At 33.0% G+C, this 19,380-nt stretch overlaps 2 protein-coding genes across 2 annotated transcripts; both read left to right on the top strand.

The window, feature by feature from the left end:
* The first annotated feature begins 2,208 nt into the window (after positions 1-2,208).
* On the top strand, positions 2,209-9,869 carry LOC128863819 (ELAV-like protein 2). The gene is made up of 8 exons (XM_054103183.1): positions 2,209-2,497; positions 6,667-6,933; positions 7,106-7,741; positions 7,821-7,924; positions 7,998-8,151; positions 9,099-9,372; positions 9,448-9,625; positions 9,708-9,869. Exons 3-8 carry the CDS (start codon positions 7,423-7,425, stop codon positions 9,867-9,869), a joined length of 1,191 nt encoding a protein of 396 aa, XP_053959158.1. The 5' UTR covers positions 2,209-2,497; positions 6,667-6,933; positions 7,106-7,422.
* A 24-nt stretch (positions 9,870-9,893) lies between these two features.
* LOC128863820 (homeobox protein 5-like) lies at positions 9,894-13,509 on the top strand. The gene has a single exon (XM_054103184.1). It carries the CDS (start codon positions 9,894-9,896, stop codon positions 10,785-10,787), a length of 894 nt encoding a protein of 297 aa, XP_053959159.1. The 3' UTR covers positions 10,788-13,509.
* The last annotated feature ends 5,871 nt before the right edge of the window (positions 13,510-19,380 follow it).

The following is a 19,380-nucleotide window of genomic DNA, read 5'->3' as shown; positions in this document are numbered from 1 at the left end:
TATAATAATATGAACTGAACTTCTTTTGGAATAAAAAGTCTACATTGAGTTTTTTTAAATTTATTTTCAAGTTAAGATTTAAGTTAACAGTTTACAGTTTGTTGCAGTATAGGGTTTCCATGGCTTATTTTTTCTAATATTAAATGTGACAGAGTAGCTTTGAAATATTAAGGCATACTTTTTTTCAGAAGCAGGTGTGACTGCCTTGGCTTTTATAACAGTCATTTTTAGGTTTCTAAATAGGAAATTAATAACAAAACACATGCAGTAAAATACGTCCAATACTTACAATTGTTATACTTATACTCCTGTGTATATCCTTGGAAGGAAGGGTAGGAAGGCAATGCTACTCCATGCCAGCTGTTTATTGTTATTTCTTTTAAGTTCGTACGCTTACATATTTTCATATAGAAATTTCTTTCTATTATACAAGTCTTAAAGAATCCCCCTTAAATAGTCCTTTACATATCGGATTCTCCAATCAATACAATGTGTACGAAAAAAGAGTCGAAATTAGGAATTTGTATGTTGAGAGCAAAAAAAAAAAAAAATCTATATGTTTGAGTCACTACAAAGATTAAAGTTAAATATTAAATTTCTCATTATGCATACACACTTCTCACATAATTCAGTCTCTTTTCAATATTTCGGGCATTTTTTTATATTTAATTTTCTTCTTTCAATTTGGATAAAAGTACAATTCATTGTATGACAAAAGCCTGCAAATCAAAGTTCATATAAAGCATAAAAATTGGTAACAACCAATGCAATTTTTGAACGACTTGAGTCATACACTAAAATTGAAAGGGCCATAAAACTGCATACCCCAGTCATATACTCGATTGAATAAATATTAAGAAAATAAAATGGAAACAAGTGGCTGCATGTGCTTTCATAATTAAGTAAAACTAAAATTATATTTTAGGACGTCCCTAACCTTAGTAACCAAAAACAGCTCTATAAGTATATTATTTATTTCAGAGATTTGAAATTATTTATTATTTATAATATAATTTTGTTTACGCATCATACTCTGAATATAGAATCAGTTATATGTATGCACTTATATGCAAATTATCAAAGCGTTACTACGAAACTCACCATTCCTTACGTCTTTGAAACTGTTTTGTAAATTCTAAAGGTATGAAAAGCGCAGAAAAAGGTTGCATATGTCTATTCAAATATACTTGAGAAGCCATGGAGAGGTGTATTTTCTCATTGATATTTAACATTAAGGAGTCCCGGTGGTCTAGAGCTCGAAAATTTAGGGTATTTTCAAGAATTTGTTTTTACAATAAAAAATCTGAAAAACGATTTTCAAAATTTTTAGGCTTTTTATTTAACTTCTTTTACATTCAAAAATGAAAAATTGGACCTTTGACGGTGTTGTCTATTTTGGCTCTTCTATTTATCTGAAACACAAAATTCAAAAAAATTATTCAGTATGACTGTAGCTATGTCCCGTACTGGAATGAGAAAAAATCTGACAAAATGGCGCGGTTTTGAATTTGACACTCTAAAAATCGGTTTTTTCTGCGGTAGCCATTGATGTTGTGAACAACATATTAAAATTTCAGACGATTCGGTTGCATAGTTTTTTTTTTTGACAACACCTGGCCGAAAAAAGTAGTTTTGATATAATTGAGCTTAAAGTTTTGAGAGTGGTCGCGTGACGAATTTGACTCTACCTGCTAAAACGGCTGTAGAATCGAAAATACTGGGAATATTCTTCCAAAAACTTTACAGTATATTCCTAAAAGCCTATTCTTTCGAAATATCAAAAACAAAAACCAATTTTTTGAAAATTCTTGACCACCGGGACCCCTTAAAGATAAAAGTTTTCATTTTGGATAGGATAACGTTTTGAAATCGCATGTGAAAATTAGATACACAACTCTTCATTTTGGCTTTAATTCTCCGTAAATTGTTAAACACTCCACAAGATGGCTCTCCCGATGCAGTTTCTTGCTTATCTCTTACTTCTCTTGATTTTTCACATTTCCTTTGAGCCTGCGCAGTAACAATAAATATATTTTCAGTAGTTCAATGACTCTCAGTCCACATTGATATTCGTTACATTTGTATATGAACGTCTAAAATGCCTCTCAAACTATTTTACTACAGCAAATGTGTTGAATTTCTCTGCAATATCCCCCATGTCAATACATAATTCTGTTTCAAAGTTTTCACTAGGGGCTTTTAGTTTATTTCCGTTCAGTTGAGTTGAAGGAAGGAACGCGTTCTTTTCTACTTTCAGTTGATTTTTTCCTTAATTTCATTTGGGTTTGCGTTCTGCATTTTAGTTTTGTTCGGTTTTTATCATATATACAAGAAAAACAAACCAGAAAAAAATTATAAATCAAAAAAAACTCTAAAAAAAATTCTAAAATTAATTTGTGTTCAGTTCTGATCCGGTTTTTTGTGTTCGCTTTTCAACAAAACCAACAAAAACATCAGCAAATACGGCGAATACGCATATACAGGAATAAAGTAAAAAGTAATTCTCTTCATTAAATACTTAATATCACAAATAGACACTGTGAACTCAACTGTTTCAATTAAAATAATATAGAGTAGATTGCGTCAGTCCAAAAACACTTTGGTATTCTATGTCCACCTCAAATGTGTTTCGTAACCGAAAAAAAATTTGCCGAATTCATCTTTTGAAAGTGGAAAATTGCGAAAATATTTTCTGCTATGCACCTTTGCTTAATTTGTCTGTTTTCCACCTACATAGATACATATGTATATGTATGTAGGTACTTATTTCAGATTTGTGCTCGTATGTGCGAAGAACTGCTTAAATTGGATTAAAAAAAAAATTAATGAGAGAAAATAAAAGATGTAGTAACCAGGCAATATATTATATCTACCTACATATTGGAAATTAAATTTTTGTTTATTTAATTATTGCAAGCAGACGTTGATACAAACCGAGAGGACGCAAAGCCAACAAAAGCCTCGGCCGAAGAGCGACATATATCAAATAAAAACCGAAAGCTATTTTGCGGCATAAATTCTTATACAATAAAAGTCCAAATAGTGCAAAAGTGCAATGCATGACACTGCATTTACGTGTGCAAGAGCCAAAAATCATATCGAAAAAATTCTCTGCGGCAACAACAAATCCATTTGTGTCGAAAACTTAAGGAAGTCATCTAAAAATATGCGCTTGTAGTCTATCCATAAATACACACCAGTCAGTCTATATTTTAACATATGTTCGGCAAGTCATGATATCTCCCGGTTGGGGGGAATGGTTTTACTAGCTGAGCAGCGCCGGTCGAGTCAAATGCTCTTGACGCTCACTTATCATAAGAAACACTATTGCCAACATCATTTAGCCTCCACTGCACCACCACATGCGCATCTATTTCCTTTATTTTTTATTTTTGCCAACGAGTTTTTTCTTTAGAAAATTTATTCTTGAAACATATAATTGAAAATAAACTAAATCAGCTGTTGTGTACTTTTTCTTGTGTTTTTTGAGTTTCCAACTTTGTTTCCGATCTTTCAATTCCTACCACATTAGCAAGGGGATGAATATTTATGTATGCTTGTACATATGTTGGGTGCGCTGGTATACCACGCGTGTTCTAAAAATACTTACTATATTTTTGTTATGTTTGGTGTGTTTATTATCGATGAATTGTGCTTAGGTTGCAGCCACTGTTTTTTATGTCATTTTCGACACTATAGACACTAAAATAGTTCTCTACTTTATATTTTTTCGCGGGTTTACTAGTATCATTCGATTAGTTGTTAGAGAAATATGCGTACATATATGTATATTAAACATCCATATGGACGGACGACAATGAAAAATTCCAAAGCGTAACCGAAATATTACTAAAATCAGTTGATAAACTAGAGAAGAAAATCTAGGTGAATAATACTTGGCAAAATTAACGAAACACTCAATTTCTTTGTTTACATAATTTTTTTAAGCTGCTGCAACTCTTGACCAGTTTTTTAAATTTTCTATTCGCAATCACTCCTGTTATTGAATAAAAATTGATGTACATATATACGAACCGAGATTTAATCTTTTTTGGCGGATTTGATTATTACCCCTTTGGTGTCTTAACGTCATTTCAAATCTGAAGCGAACATTATTTCCGCACTTACCCATTTTAAATTTATGTGCACGAGCTGGCGTGAATATTTAAGAATTTTATCATCCTCCGCAGATCATTGTTTTAAATTCTTTTAAAGTAAGCCGTCGAATATTTTGCTCACCTTGCGGTAGATCGCCACATGACCTACGATTAGTATTTTACGTAAAACGCAAAACAAAAAAAAAATTGTTTTAGTTTTTAAACACTTTATTTGTAAGGGGCAATGCAACAAGCGAAATCATGGCGATGTTATATATCCTTCCAATAATTTATGATAACTACAGAGACGCTCTCTCATCAAAACGTGGGAGTAGTCACTGTTACGATAGCTCCATCAGATTCATAGTCATATCAACATTTATGACGTCATTCGAACGAAATCTACAAGAACTAAAAATTGTGTAAAGTTATTCCTAAGTTGTTTAGGAGGGGGTTATATAAGCGTAGGGTTTGCTCGAGGCACGTAATAAAAGCGCCAGTAGTCCATCACTTTCACCCTGTTGCAAATACTAAACTGATACTTTTCTGAAGCGGCGGCCGCCGTAGCCGAATGGGTTGGTGCGTGACTATCATTCGGAATTCAGAGAGAACGTAGGTAGGTTCGGAAACACCAAAATTAAGAAACACATTTTTCTAATAGCGGTCGCCCCTCGGCAGGCAATGGCTAACCTCCGTCTGTCAAGAAAAAGCTCCTCATAAAAAATATCATATCTTGGCCAAACACCCCAAAAAGGGTTTAAGTACCAATTATATAGGTGAAGGTGAATACTTCTATAAATATTATATTTTCGTATATTATTTCGATATTGACGGTAATTTACTATTGAGAATGACAACGACAAGAATGAAGCAATCGTGCAAATAAAATTTTTATGTTGCTGATTTAGAAGACTTTAGAGCAGCAACGGGCGAATTGTTGACAGTTATAACGCTATACTTTTACCAAACCAGCCAGAATAGGCCAGTAAGAAATTGCTGAAGATCAGCAAAATATCTGCTATGAACGAGACGCTTTAAGCTTTAATAATATTTCGAAATATTGAAAACATGCTTCCAAACAGTTTATTTACTGAAAGAAGTGTCGGATATGATATATTTTCATCAAGCAGGCTATGTAAACAAACAAAATTGCTGTATTTTGTGATCGGGGAAAGTTGCACGTGATTGTCAAGAAGAATGCATCCGTAGAGTCCCAGTCTGATGACGATTTCGGAATGGTGGAATAATTACCTCTTTTTCGGAAATGCTTCTGTCAACGCCATTTCTATTACTGACACACAATTACCCATTTTTGGAGATGGAGTTTGCGTACGATGTTATAGATCTCTTCCATCAATCGTCCAATTGCTAAAATTGACTGCCTCGATACAGCGATTGGACTCTGCTGGCTGGACTCGTAAAGATTGATCTTCTGGGGATAATCCAAAACGACAAACTATTCATAAAATAGCCATTCATGAGATAGGACCCGAAACCGTTAACGTAGTCTTGCAAGTTTGGGATGAGTTATTGCAGGACCACTAGATTCAGTTGCATATATTCTACAATTAATGGAAAATATTAATTTTTATTATAAAGCAAAATTCAGAGATAATTGAACATGGTTTTTTTCAATAGGTTTGCAATTTGTTTGAAGGTATGTGGTGCAGTGAGGCAGAGATTTTTGTCAATGATCTTCGACATTTATACTTGTATAAACAATTGGCCGCCGTAGCCGAATGGGTTGGTGCGTGACTACCATTCGGAATTCACTGAGAAAACGTAGGTTCGAATCTCGGTGAAAACAGCAAACCTCCGATTGTATTTCTGCCATGAAAAAGCTCCTCATAAAAATATCTGCTGTTCGGAGTCGGCTTGAAACTGTAGGTCTCTCCTTTTGTGGAACAACATCAAGACGCACATCACAAATAGGAGGAGGAGCTCGGCCAAACACTCAAAAAGGGTGTACGCGCCAATTATATCTATATACAATATATATATATATAAATAATTGGTGTGGAATCCTTCGGTAGGTTTTGACCGGCCCACTATCTAATTTGTGATGTGCGCCTTTGTGCTGTTCTACAAATCGAAAGATCTACAGTTTCATTGCCAACACGGGGCAACCGAATATTAGTCACGTAAACCACTCGGCCAGGGAAGTTTTTAGTATTGAATTGAGTTTTGGGCTCGATGCATGTCTGTTCCATGACATATTGATACAGTTTTCTGGTAATGCTTTGTACTAATCTTGAGTTTCATGTCATTAGCAAAATCAAAAATGTTCTTATTTTAATAATTTTTTTTCAATTTTTCTATTGTAAGCTTCCACTCTTTGTCGGATTAAACATTTTCCAAAATTTATTTAAATTCTGAAGCTTTTCATAAATTCAACATTTAGCTACATTCAGCGATCGAATTCATTTCCTTAATATCTCAAATGTATTTGATGATTGAAAGAAGCACATTGCAGTCGCATCAACGTAAAATTTGATTTTATAAATTATTTTAAAGATGTTTAAGGTACTCATTTTTCAAACTTAATCCATATTTTACTTCTTACTTTCAGTTAAATCAACAAATGAACTGGTAGTGTATGACGTTGAAGATTTCGCGTGTGAAACAATAACTGCATGTAGGGATATTTGCATAAAAAAAGTAAAAAAAGAAGCCACGTATACTTAAGTAATATATAGTAATAACCAAATACTATTTACAAAGCAAAAGGGAAATACAACTTTTTTGTAAATTTAAAGTCTTGCTATACCCACCTTTGCAAATTTATAAAAAAAAAGTAGAAGTGTGAAGCAATGACTGTTTTTCGTGATTAAAACAGGTAAATAGCCCAAAAAGATTACACGAAATTGGTGTAACTAAAAGCAGTGTGAATGAATTGGTATTCGCTGAAACACATTTTAATGAAACTTTTGCGCTCTCTGTCTGTTTTTGGTTATGCGAATGCCCTATTATTGTTTTAACAATTCATCATAATTTTAATTTATTTTCAGCGCTGCACTTTTGCGTCTACAATCAATGTCAACTTATAAATCGTGAAAGGAATTAAGAAACTAACAAACAGTATTATACTCGAGCCAGTGAAAACAAACAAAACTAGAACATTTACTTTTTCAAAGACAATCATAGTTAAAAACTTAAATTTTAATATCACATATTTTTGACTTAAACGTTTTTGCTAGAAATATTCTCACGGAATTTTAATCCAACATAATTTGTTCAAATATCTTTTCTTCATTTCTGTGCTATCTTTTTGTATTCTGTTCGGAACGAAAACCACAATTTTCAAATAACTATTTTGTGTATCTAAATGATGACTACCAGCGCTAACAGTAATAACATGGTCGAAGGACAGCAGCAGCAAAACGGCAGCGGTGGCTCGGGAACTAGTGCTGGTAGTGGTAGCGCAACAGCTGCAGCAACAGCAGCTAATACAAATGTTAGCAGCAATAACAACAATAATAACAATACAAGTACTAACAACAATAACAACAATATGGAAAGTGACCCAAAAACAAACTTAATTGTTAATTACCTGCCACAAACTATGTCGCAAGAAGAGATACGCTCATTATTTGTTAGCTTCGGTGAAGTCGAGAGCTGCAAATTGATACGAGATAAGGTGACAGGTGCGCAAGGGCTAAAGCCAAATATCCATATGACTAGTATATGCTCAATAAATTTTGCATAATGAATTCCTTTGCTCAGGTCAAAGTCTCGGGTATGGATTCGTTAATTACGTAAAACAGGAAGATGCCGAGAAGGCAATCAGCTCGCTCAATGGTTTGCGTTTGCAAAATAAAACAATTAAAGCAAGTTGTCCAACATATATTTTTGTAAATCTTATACACCCATTTATTTTAAATATTATTTCAATATATGCAGGTCTCAATAGCCCGTCCTAGCTCAGAATCCATTAAGGGAGCAAACTTATATGTATCTGGTCTTCCCAAAAATATGACGCAACCCGATCTCGAAGTTCTATTCAGTCCATATGGCAAAATAATTACCTCAAGAATTTTATGCGACAATATCACAGGTGAGTGATTTTAATCATAATATAGCAATGCAAATGGCCGATTAAAAAAGAAAGAAGTGTAAGTAAAATATTTAGAACAATTTATTAGCTCGCGTGTTTTTTTCGTGTTTAGCCAAGCTCCTCCTCCTATTTGTGGCGTGCGTCTTGTTGTTCCACAAATGGAGGGACCTAGAGTTTCAAGCCGACTCCGAACGGCAGATATTTTTTATGAGGAGCTTTTTCATGGCGGAACAACACTCGGAGGTGTGCCATTGCCTGTTGTGGGACGAACGCTATTAGAAAGACTTTCTTCATTTTGGTGTTTCATGCACGGAGATTCGAACCTGTGCCCTTCCGATTGGTAGTCACGCACCAATCTATTCGGCTACGACGACCGCCATAAGTATAATGTTTAGTTTTATGCCATCTGGTTGATCACGAAGCGACCAACTAATATAAATCGACGAGTTTAATCCCTGGGCAATAGTTTTATTAAGCGAATAATGTGTCATTACTAGATTTTACTTAAATCGCAACTTGACATTCAAATCGATTACTTTTTTTTACAATTTTATGCGAATTGCGGGATAACTGATAGGTCCAATTAGAATCGAACTGTGACCGCATACCGTTAAGAAACCATTTCAAAGAGCTAAGTCAAAGCCAAGCCAAGTCTTAAATACATAAAAATCCGTATTTTTTTATTGAAAAATAAACCTGGATATTTATTAAAAGCTACCTACTAAACTTACTAAACATACGCTTAAGTAACTGTATACTAGTGTGTAATACTCATACACTTTTTCCCACATCATGTTTCTTTATCGCTACGCATAATAGAGTGCATAATAATTAAAGACAATGAATTGAGTAAAATTTTTCCTTGAACTGAATATTTCAACTGCAGCATGAAAAACGATATAAAATAATATAACTATTTGACCTTCGGCTATTTGTCTACTTCTCAGGTCTCTCGAAGGGTGTTGGTTTTATACGTTTCGATCAACGCCATGAAGCTGATCGCGCCATCAAGGAATTAAATGGAACGATACCGAAAAATGCCACCGATCCCATCATTGTGAAATTTGCCAATAACCCTAGTAATAACAAGTCATTGCAGCCCCTTGCCGCTTATTTAACACCACAAAATGCTCGGGCACGGGGCTTTCCAGCTGCTGCTGCGGCTGTTGGTGCAGCTGCCGCCGCTGCAGCCATACATCCTTCGGCAGCGAGTCGTTACAGGTAAGTGGTAGATGGATGACGTTTAAAATAAGCTGGACCCGCTAGCATTGTGTGTAAAAATTTTGTGTTCGACAGTTCAGTGATTTCGCGCTACTCGCCATTAGCTGGTGATCTTTTGGCCAACACTATGCTACCCGGTAATCCCATCAATGGCTCTGGCTGGTGCATTTTTGTTTACAATTTGGCGCCCGAAACTGAGGAAAATGTGTTATGGCAGCTTTTTGGCCCATTCGGTGCTGTACAGTCGGTAAAGGTGAGTTACAGTTCCATTGATTAGTTTCTATGCGGGTGTTTATAGAGTTGATTTGTTTTAATTGGTGCTTCCGGTACGGCAGGTAATACGCGATCTGCAGACAAATAAATGCAAAGGTTTCGGTTTTGTCACCATGACCAACTATGAGGAGGCTGTAGTCGCTATACAATCGCTCAATGGCTATACGCTGGGCAACCGTGTGCTTCAAGTCAGCTTTAAGACGAATAAAACAAAGCAAACGTAATTATTAACGAAACTAACTGCTGTTATGAATGCCACCGCCACCAATACAATAAACCTTACAACAACACCGACACCACCCTCCCTGTTCAATTCCAACACCACCAACAAGAACAAGAACACCACAACCACCACAACCACAACCACCACCAGTTTCAGTTTCAACTCCCATAACAGCACTGAATTGATGTTGATGCATTTGAATGGCGGTGGTAGTGGTAGCCGTAAACCGAACGACAACAACACTAACAATAACAACAAACATAACACCAACAGCAACAACAGCAGTCAGCGCAATAACGGTAACCGGCAACAGCAACAGCAGCAGCATCAGCAACAGGTCAATCGTAAAACACAGCTAGTACCAACAGCGACTGCAGCAGCTCGAGCAACCGACTTGCAATCCTTACTGAACTTACCACCACCTCAGACACAGCAACAGGCAGCGGCTGCCGCCGTTGCAGCAGCAACTTTAGCAAATGCAGCTGCTGCTGCATCACTTGGCGCATTCGGTAGCAGCGGCGGAAGTCAGCAAGCAGGTACTGCATCAGCGTCAGGTCGTAGCCCACTACCTACACAACCGCAAACACAGGCGCTGATCAAAACGGCCAGCAAATTTATTTACAACAAGCCGCGCAATCACTTCGAACTTCTGCAGCAGCGTTTGCAGATGCAACAGGAATTTGCACAATTGCTGACGAGCGTTGCGGCGAGCAGCGCAGCAGCTGCCGCAGTACAACAGCAAGCGCAGCAGCAACAACAACATCAGCGGGGACGCGGCGGTGGAGCAGGTAGTAGCAATTTTGGGAGTACGGCCAGCAGCAACACCCGCGCAGCCCAAGCAGCTGCGGCAGCAGCAGCAGCGGCAGCGGCAAAAAATTCATTATCTTCTCTCTTACCCTATTCGAATTGGTTCTTCTAAGTTATACTTCATTTGCTTTTTCAAGGTTTCTTTAATAGTTTTAAGTGCAAAATGCTAATCGATTATTAACAAAATTAAGTTTCTGAATTTTAAACATTTATGTTAATGTTTCTTTAATGATAAGTTATATTTATTGCGTGCAAGCAATATTTAGCGAGATAATAGAATTGCTTTGCTGAATTTGGGAATTAACGCTTAGATAAATTATTTCATTTAGATATCATCCGCAGCTCGCTCTTTTCAAGAGTACGTTCTATTTGGATGCCACGGGGCTATATTTACTGTTATACAATATTTATTGTTGAATGCCTAATTTACAGTTCTTATTACAAAAAGAAAGAATGTTTAATTGCCAGCATTATTACCCTTACGTAGTCTTAAGCTCCTCAAACGCGTTTGTTTGATATCTCTCACAACAGCTAAAATAATTTTCAGTTATTCGAAAAAAATTTTGTTACGTTTTTTGGTTGATGGTTAGTTTAAATTTAATTTGGAATGGCACTTTGGAATGCTGAAATTTTTTTTAATTGAACGTTAAACAGTCGGAATATGAATTTGATAAACACATTTTTTTAAGTATTTGCAGCTTTCAAGTTTTTTGAAAATTTTCATAATACTATCTTTTAAAAATTCAATATCAAACTCCATAATATTTTTTAGAAATATTCTGGAAGAAATAATGTACTTGTGCAAATTTTGTGGAGACAAAGCGCTAGCATAAGGGTCACTATCACAAAAGGTATATTAAAATTTAATATGCGTATAACTTTTTTATAAAATTCGGTGAAGCTCAAAACCGTTTTAAATAATTTCCAATATGCAGTTTTAAACAAAAGTTTTTAGCAAGTTTCTCGAGGGCTGTAAATTGGCAACGTTTTTTTTTTTTTAAAGATAATTACAAATGAATACGAATTCCGATACTGGGAAGTAAAGCGAAATCCAATAATAAACATTTTTAATTTTCAGCTGAGTTGTAGAATAGATATTAAGTTGAGCTAGGCAAGATTGTACATTTTTAATGTGAAATGCTTATTTCTCACAGAACCTAAAATAATGTTTAATGATAACGATTTCAGTGTTTCTTAGGTTTGGCAAGTTTCGAGAAACGTCTCGAAATTAAGGAAAAAGGACAGTATATTCCATTTTAACGATCGGAAGAGACAGAAAATAAGCGACTTCAAAATTTAATATTATTTTTAAAGTCGACTTCAATTAACTAATGACTCAGAAATGTTGTTTTGAGCTTTAAACAAATGCCCTACGTTATTTACGAGCTTTTGACCCGATATAGAAATACGCAGCAGATTTAAATGTGTCTTATTTCATATTCCTCATGCGTTTATATTAATTTTCGGCTATATCGAAAAAGTTTTATTTACTTTTTGCTGCATTCGTAAAGTTTCAATTATAAATTTTGGATATTGAGAATTCAGTTATGCCATTTAATATGTAATATTAAATTCAACAAATTGTATAATTTCACCTGATTTTCAAAGTGACATAAAGCGTATGAATAATATCAAGTGTTTCACATAAACAAATCTTTAGTAAAGTCTACAGGCCAGTTTTAAAATCGTGAGTATGTGAGCATTATTTATGAAACATACAACTTGGTTTTTTTTTCAATTGCTTTTTAACTCCCACGTAGCACTAAATAACTATGTATGAACGTCACTTTCAAAAATGTGCGCCATTGTACTTACGTAATAAGAAAAAGTATAGCTTAAAAATATTTAGCTTAATTTGCATATTTCGATGATCAAGTTGTGAACGAACAGCACTTTATATTTACATATATAGATATACTAATCAATCAATCAATCTTTCTCTAAACAGTTGAAGCTATTCGCAAACTTGACGTTCTTCGTTTTTATATAAGTATTTACACGTAATCTTAAATTGAAACAAGGATAATATAAAAACCAACATGTGTGTGTACGTAAGCTAAATAACTAATAAAGTAAAATTAAATTTTATACGCAACTAAATGTGAGACATAGGTATGTGTTTGAAAAGCAAAAGTAAAAACAGAAGCGAATTATGTGTGTGTACTCTTTGCAATGGGGTTTCCCTCATTTCTAAAATAAAAACAATAATTAAAGAAAATATGTGAATCTTACTTGAATTTTGATTTGAACTTTCTAATCATTGTTGCTAAGTAATTTATTTATTTCGAGAGGCTAACAAAAAGGGTACATCTACACATTTTTTGAAGATATCAATTGCAAAACTAAAACTCGATTCGTTAAAGTATATAAAAAGCTCCGTTAAGCAACTGGATTGTAAAAATTTTTCATGCAGAAAAATGAATTTCTGACCGAGAGCAGTCTTTACATGCCTCAATTTTGTATTTGTTATTGTTTTGAAAAACTCAACAAGAAAAAAAGTATATACAAACATATAAATGAGTATAAAATGCTTAGTACTTTAAATTACTACACAATTTTCGAATTTTTCACTAATTTCCTTATTTATATTTATGTTATAGTTTTTCTTGCTTTTCAAGTGCTCTGTTGGAAAATACAAAAAAAACAAAAGGAATGAATTTAAAAAAATGAATTATGTAGTAGCAAATGAGGAATAAATATACAATTAAATATACAAATCAGCGAGAATATGTAAACTACGTATATATAAAATAATAACGTATATATATTGTATAAAATTTACCCAGTTATATAATACATGTTTATAAAAATTTACAAACAGAAATTGCTATGTTTTAATTGATTAAATTTGAATTAAACTTAAATACTTTTTTGGTGTCAAAAGTAGCTAAGAGTAAAATTAGACTACGTTACAGTTACAATGCAAACGAACTTGGGTGCCGAATTATAGCATGTTTTAGAACTAGTTTATTCAAAGTAGCTGCATACTGGGGCGTGCTTGCATGCGCCCTATAGAAACGAGAAATGAAAAAAATTATACGGCGGTCCAAGTGGTTACACATTGTTTCTAACGTAGTGCCGATCATCACAAATACGCCTTTATTTAATACTTTACTTTTAATGGTTTAACAATCATCTTTTCACCATCTTGTTTATTTACTCTTCGTTGTCTTTTTAATAATTTTTCTTGATTTTATTTTCTTGTAGAACTAACATCTGTGCTCTTAAAAATTATTTTGTATTTCTCGTTCCGATTGTTATTTGTTGTTTCAATTGGTTTCTTGTATGCCGTTATTCATTTGGGTTCTTTTTTCTTCTTTTACAAAAAATAGCAAAATCTCTTTTCGTTTTTCCAATCGGTAGATTAGCTTTTTCATTACTTACGATTAGGAATTCCGAAAAAGAGAGCAGGCGTCTTTAACAGATATTGAAAAGCGATCACATAGCGTTAGGACTTTAGTAGTCATGCACATTGATAAATTCAAAATCACACAATACATAACAATCGATTGGAGCAAAGCACTGTAAGTACTTAAATATTCATAGTGTGTAATGGTTACTATTTGATAGTTTTTTTATTAAGAGCTATGGCTTAACGTGAGTTTAAATTTTTTTCGTACTGAATTTCGAAAATTATTTTTCAATTGAGCGCCCGTTTCTTTAATACTATATACTACAAATTGTAAATTCTCCTTCAATAATTTATATCAGATATGAATACTGGTAATAAAAATGGGGTGATTTAATCTGGCCCTATAGAGTTGAAAGTTAAGTGAGCAAAGAATGTTGTGCCGATATTTGTTTAGTTTTAATTTTAGTATTAATTTTTTTATTCATTTTTCGTCTATAAAAGCTATAACTGATGAAGAAATTAATTATTTTAGACACTATATTTAAATTGTTTATTTGTTTCGAAATGTTGTAGTTTCAAAAGTATTTTCCTAAGGTCATACACACCTTCAACACTGCATATTTACATAACTTACTTCAATATTTGAACTACTCACATTAATATATAAATCCAATAAATTCGGAAGCGATTAACGCTTGCGTCAAATAATTTTCGAATACAACGAATAAAATTGTAAGATTAAATCAGTCGTAATTGAGCAACTATCTAACTGACAGATTCCCCCAAGGCACCGAAATGTATTTAATAAACAAAAACACAATTTGAATGAGAAGAATCAGTTAAATTAAGAAATTTGCCAAAAAAAGTACACATCCATATATAAATATAGATAAAATAATACAAAGTCGTATATTAAAAAGTTTGTTACAAAGCGAAGTAATTTGGAAAACGTCAAAGAGCTCAAACTTGTTCTGGAGATTGTCCATCACAGATGAAGAAAATGATGGTGAGAATTGAGAGCTTCTGCACGCAGAAAAAGCGGTAGAAAATTTGACGCACAAATTGACTCATTGAAGAAGGAACTGCTGAAATGTTACAGGAAGTGCATCCAGTGCTTACAAAGTCTTCATCAGCACAGGTTGAACATAAATATGAACAATGAACTACCTTCTTAGCATAAAAAGATAAAAAACGGAAACTAGAATAACAACCAAGACCAAACTTTAATATTTAATCACACTAAATAGCTTATTTTAGAGAGGATAATAGTAACTTACAAATGAAGAAGTATTTTTTAAATGCAAATAAAAAAGATATTCAGTAAATTTGGCTAAATTTTTTCCACAAACAAGTGAATCTGGTGCTTCAATAAAAATATACGGAAAAAACTTCAATTGTCAAAATACAAAAGATAGATTAGACACGTGAATATAATTGAATCATGGATTAGACAGATCAAATGATTGAACTCGTAAATTAGCATACGCCTCAAGAATTATGCCTCATTAGCCACGAATTAGAGGAGAATACAAAAGGCCCCGTTATGTATCCCGCATGTGTATGCGTTGTACTTTCTTTAGTTAGATGTTCTTCCGATTATGTTGGGATTTTGAATAGAAAACAAGTTAACTTTAGTTCTATACTGGCATCTTTACTGGCTAGCAATACTGATTCACGCCTTAATCAATGTTATTTATTCACGCGTTCGACTGTGGTTGCGTATATATACATAAATAATACAATTTGCCGTGGGGGTAGAATCGTTGATTACGTTTTTATTTTATTTAAATTTCTTAAGGCATTTTAAATTACATAGCTGCCAAAGAAATATTGTATAGAGCAAACATGTTAAATTCCAATTAGAATTAGCAATTGATGCAATTGGTTTATATTCTCTAATTCATCAAACAATTAGAATGAGTTCAACTAATTCCCATTAGATAATTGAAATTTTTATTCCAATGGTAAAACTAATTGCAATTAGTTGCCATTAGCAAAAAAAATTGGTTTACCTTTACAATTAGAAATCTAATTGACTTCTGATAATGCAATTAGATATTTAATTAGCTCGAATTAGAATTAATTATTTTGAGAAAAATAAATTTTTTGCAAAGAATTATTAAAGTGTAACTTAGCAAGCTGAACCTTCCTACAACAAACGAAAATCATAAATGTGAGGGTTGGTATACTGAATCGACCTTTTATGATTTCAGTGATGGTGGTAAGTTCTGCATAAGTAAATCATATACATACGAGTATATGGTGTTTTTAGTAAATCTGATTACATTTTTGCAGAAGGAAGTACTGCTTCATTGTCAAAATTGACAGAGGAGGGTGAAAGCATGCATTTTATTTCGAATATGATGCATCAATATTTGAATGATGATAAAACTTGCAATATATGGTCCAAATATCCCAAATTAAAGGACATAGCACTGTTTTGCAACACGCCGCTTACGTCTTCAGGCCCTGTGGAGCGACTATTTTCCTTTGCGGGCATTATTAATAGTCCAAGGCGGAGTCGCTTGAATGAATTTTCTTTTGAAAAGCTCGTATTGCTGAAAGCGAATATACCCGGTCATTCTAGTTAATAAACAGTTAGTACATACGTTAAATAGATGTTCATGTATGTAATATACGTACTACATATTATGTACATAAGTAATATAATATATATATGTGTGAAATTCATATTATGAACATTTAATTTTTTTTTTGTTTTTCAAAATATCAAAATAATTGATTCTAATTCGACCTAATTGAATATCTAATTGCATTAGCAGAAGTCAATTAGATTTCTAATTGTAAAGATAAACCAATTTTTTTTGCTAATGGCAACTAATTGCAATTAGTTTTACCATTGGAATAAAAATTTCAATTATCTAATGGGAATTAGTTGAACTAATTCTAATTGTTTAATGAATTAGAGAATTTCACAGAAGAAGGTTAATTAGCAATCATTAGCATTATCTAATCATTATTTAACATCTCTGGTATAGAGTAAGTAAAATGATTTAAAAGTTTCGAAAACAAAAACGCACGAATTTCAACATGTCAAAGAGTTGCTATACAATTTCTTTTTGTCAGCTTTGCAGAACCGTTAAATTTGACGGCTGCTGTCAGTAAGTTAATAGTACGCAAGGCAATCAAAAATATATTTTAAAAACTCATTTTAAGCGCTTGAAATATTCCTAAATTCTAGAATAAATGCTCCGGAAATACTTGTAAAGTCCCTATGAGCCGCAAGTTATGAAGTTTATGCTCCTTCGAAAACCACACAAATCAAGCATCAAACTATTGAGATGAAAATAATGAAAATGCACGTCCATATAGTTTTAATGTTTATTCAAGCATAAGACAAATTTTCCAATGTATGTGGAAAATGTGTAATAGTGCTTCTTTTTTCGGTTTATTTGTGTTGTAAGGATTAGGCCAAATCCTATACGAACACTTTCAACACAAACTTTGCAAATTACAAAAAAAAAATGGAAATTTTCTTCAAAATTTCAAACTTTTTAATCAGAATATTTAGAAAAGTTCCGGGTAGGCAGGGTGGCAGCCTATTGAATTTTGGTATAATAAAGTGCAAGCTTGAAGTGGTTCAAAAATCGCATTGAATTTTCTTGCGCAGAATATGCCTGATAGGAATAAATTCGGAACAGTCTTACCAAATACCTGTAGTTATAATTTCAGAATTTTGTATTATTGTGTCGTAACCGTAGCAACGAAATATCCGTTTGTTGCAAGGTATGCTAAAAAATGATTTAAGAAATATAGATACAATTTTATATATTTTTGTAAAGCTTGTCACATTTCATCAGCTCGTTGCTGGCATGCGTGACAAAAGACTAACTGGAACATATTTTGGGTTGCCCAGGGAATTATCTAACAGGGGTAAGACGCTTGGCTCATACGAGTATAAGTTAGATGCAAGTTTTCAAATGAATTTTCTTGGTGGACTTTGTAAAAAGACTCTTGACATTTTGAAATTAGTGTATGTTTTGTTTTCGAAATTTATAAATAGTTCTTGCCATATCTGACTTTGTTTAGCCAAAAAAGTATGTATATAAGTTTAAAGTAAAATATGAATTTTTATTAAACTAACAATTTTTTACAAAAGAAAACGTAACAAACGACTTTTTTCTCTTGTAAGAAAACCGTGGGGTCTTAGAATGAGTTCTTGCACCGAATAAAGACTAAACTTTACATTCCTATATACGAATTTGCGCTCACATAAGTAAGTTTTTTTTCAGTATCCGCAATATTTGTCATGCTGAAATTGTTTTCGTTAATTTTTATAAAAATATATATGTATAGAAAGTTTCACACTTTGCACGAAATTGAACAAATTCAGAAATTCGTTATGAAAAGTTACAACTTTTTAATCAGAATCTTTAAAAAACTTTTGGGTAAGCAGTTTGGCAGCCCATTCAATTTTAGTATAATAAAGTGTGAGTTTGAAGTCGCTCCAAAATCGCGTTAATTTTTGAAATTTTTGCTTTTGCAAATTCTGATTAAATGTTGAAAAATTTGATGAGAAATTTCAGAAATTTTAGAAAAATTTTGTAAAGTACAAACCTCAGAACTTTGATTTATTAGATGATTTTTGCTTTTGCAAATTCTGATTAAATGTTGAAAAATTTGATGAGAAATTTCAGAAATTTTAGAAAAATTTTGTAAAGTACAAACCTCAGAACTTTGATTTATTAGATGTTTAGTATGCAGTGAACCATATTTTTATAAAAAATTAACGAAAGATTTACCATGAAAAAATTTGCGAATATTGTAAAAAGAAAAAGTGAATTATGTGAGCACATGCAACGTTTAAAAACCTAATTATTTAGCGTGAACGTGAACAATTATTTTATATGTGTGTTATCATGAGTTAATTAAATTTCGTTATCTTACGAAATTTTCAAATAAGAATTCATGATTCATTGCGCACGAGAGTATATGCCTTTCCCTTTTTGCCTTTTATCTGTTTGTTTACCTATTCGCAATCACACTCGTTTAAATTTCCTAAAATTGGTATTAAATTAAAAATAAAATCATTTTTTAAGCAGAACCAAATCCGTCTATTTTGAAATTAAAAACACAATAAAACTAGTCAAAACCGGATCGCATACCTGTTATTTTGACCATGGGTGTATATCTTAAAGCGTGCATGTTTTTTCCTGCTAGGTATTTGCTAACTCTAAAGGAAGCTAGATCTTCCCAACAGACAAATGTTTATGAATCTTTTCATAAGCATTTCCCAAAATGTCCATACAAATTAGCTGCACATGCTCACATCCAACTTGAAGCATTGAACAATTTTTCCACGTTTTTCAAAAGATTAATTTTTAGCCTATAC

Source organism: Anastrepha ludens, chromosome 5 (genome assembly GCF_028408465.1).
Source record: "Anastrepha ludens isolate Willacy chromosome 5, idAnaLude1.1, whole genome shotgun sequence".
Classification (NCBI taxonomy): Eukaryota; Metazoa; Arthropoda; class Insecta; order Diptera; family Tephritidae; genus Anastrepha; species Anastrepha ludens.
Note: the sequence above shows the minus strand (reverse complement) of the source record. Positions and strands in the feature narration are given on the sequence as shown.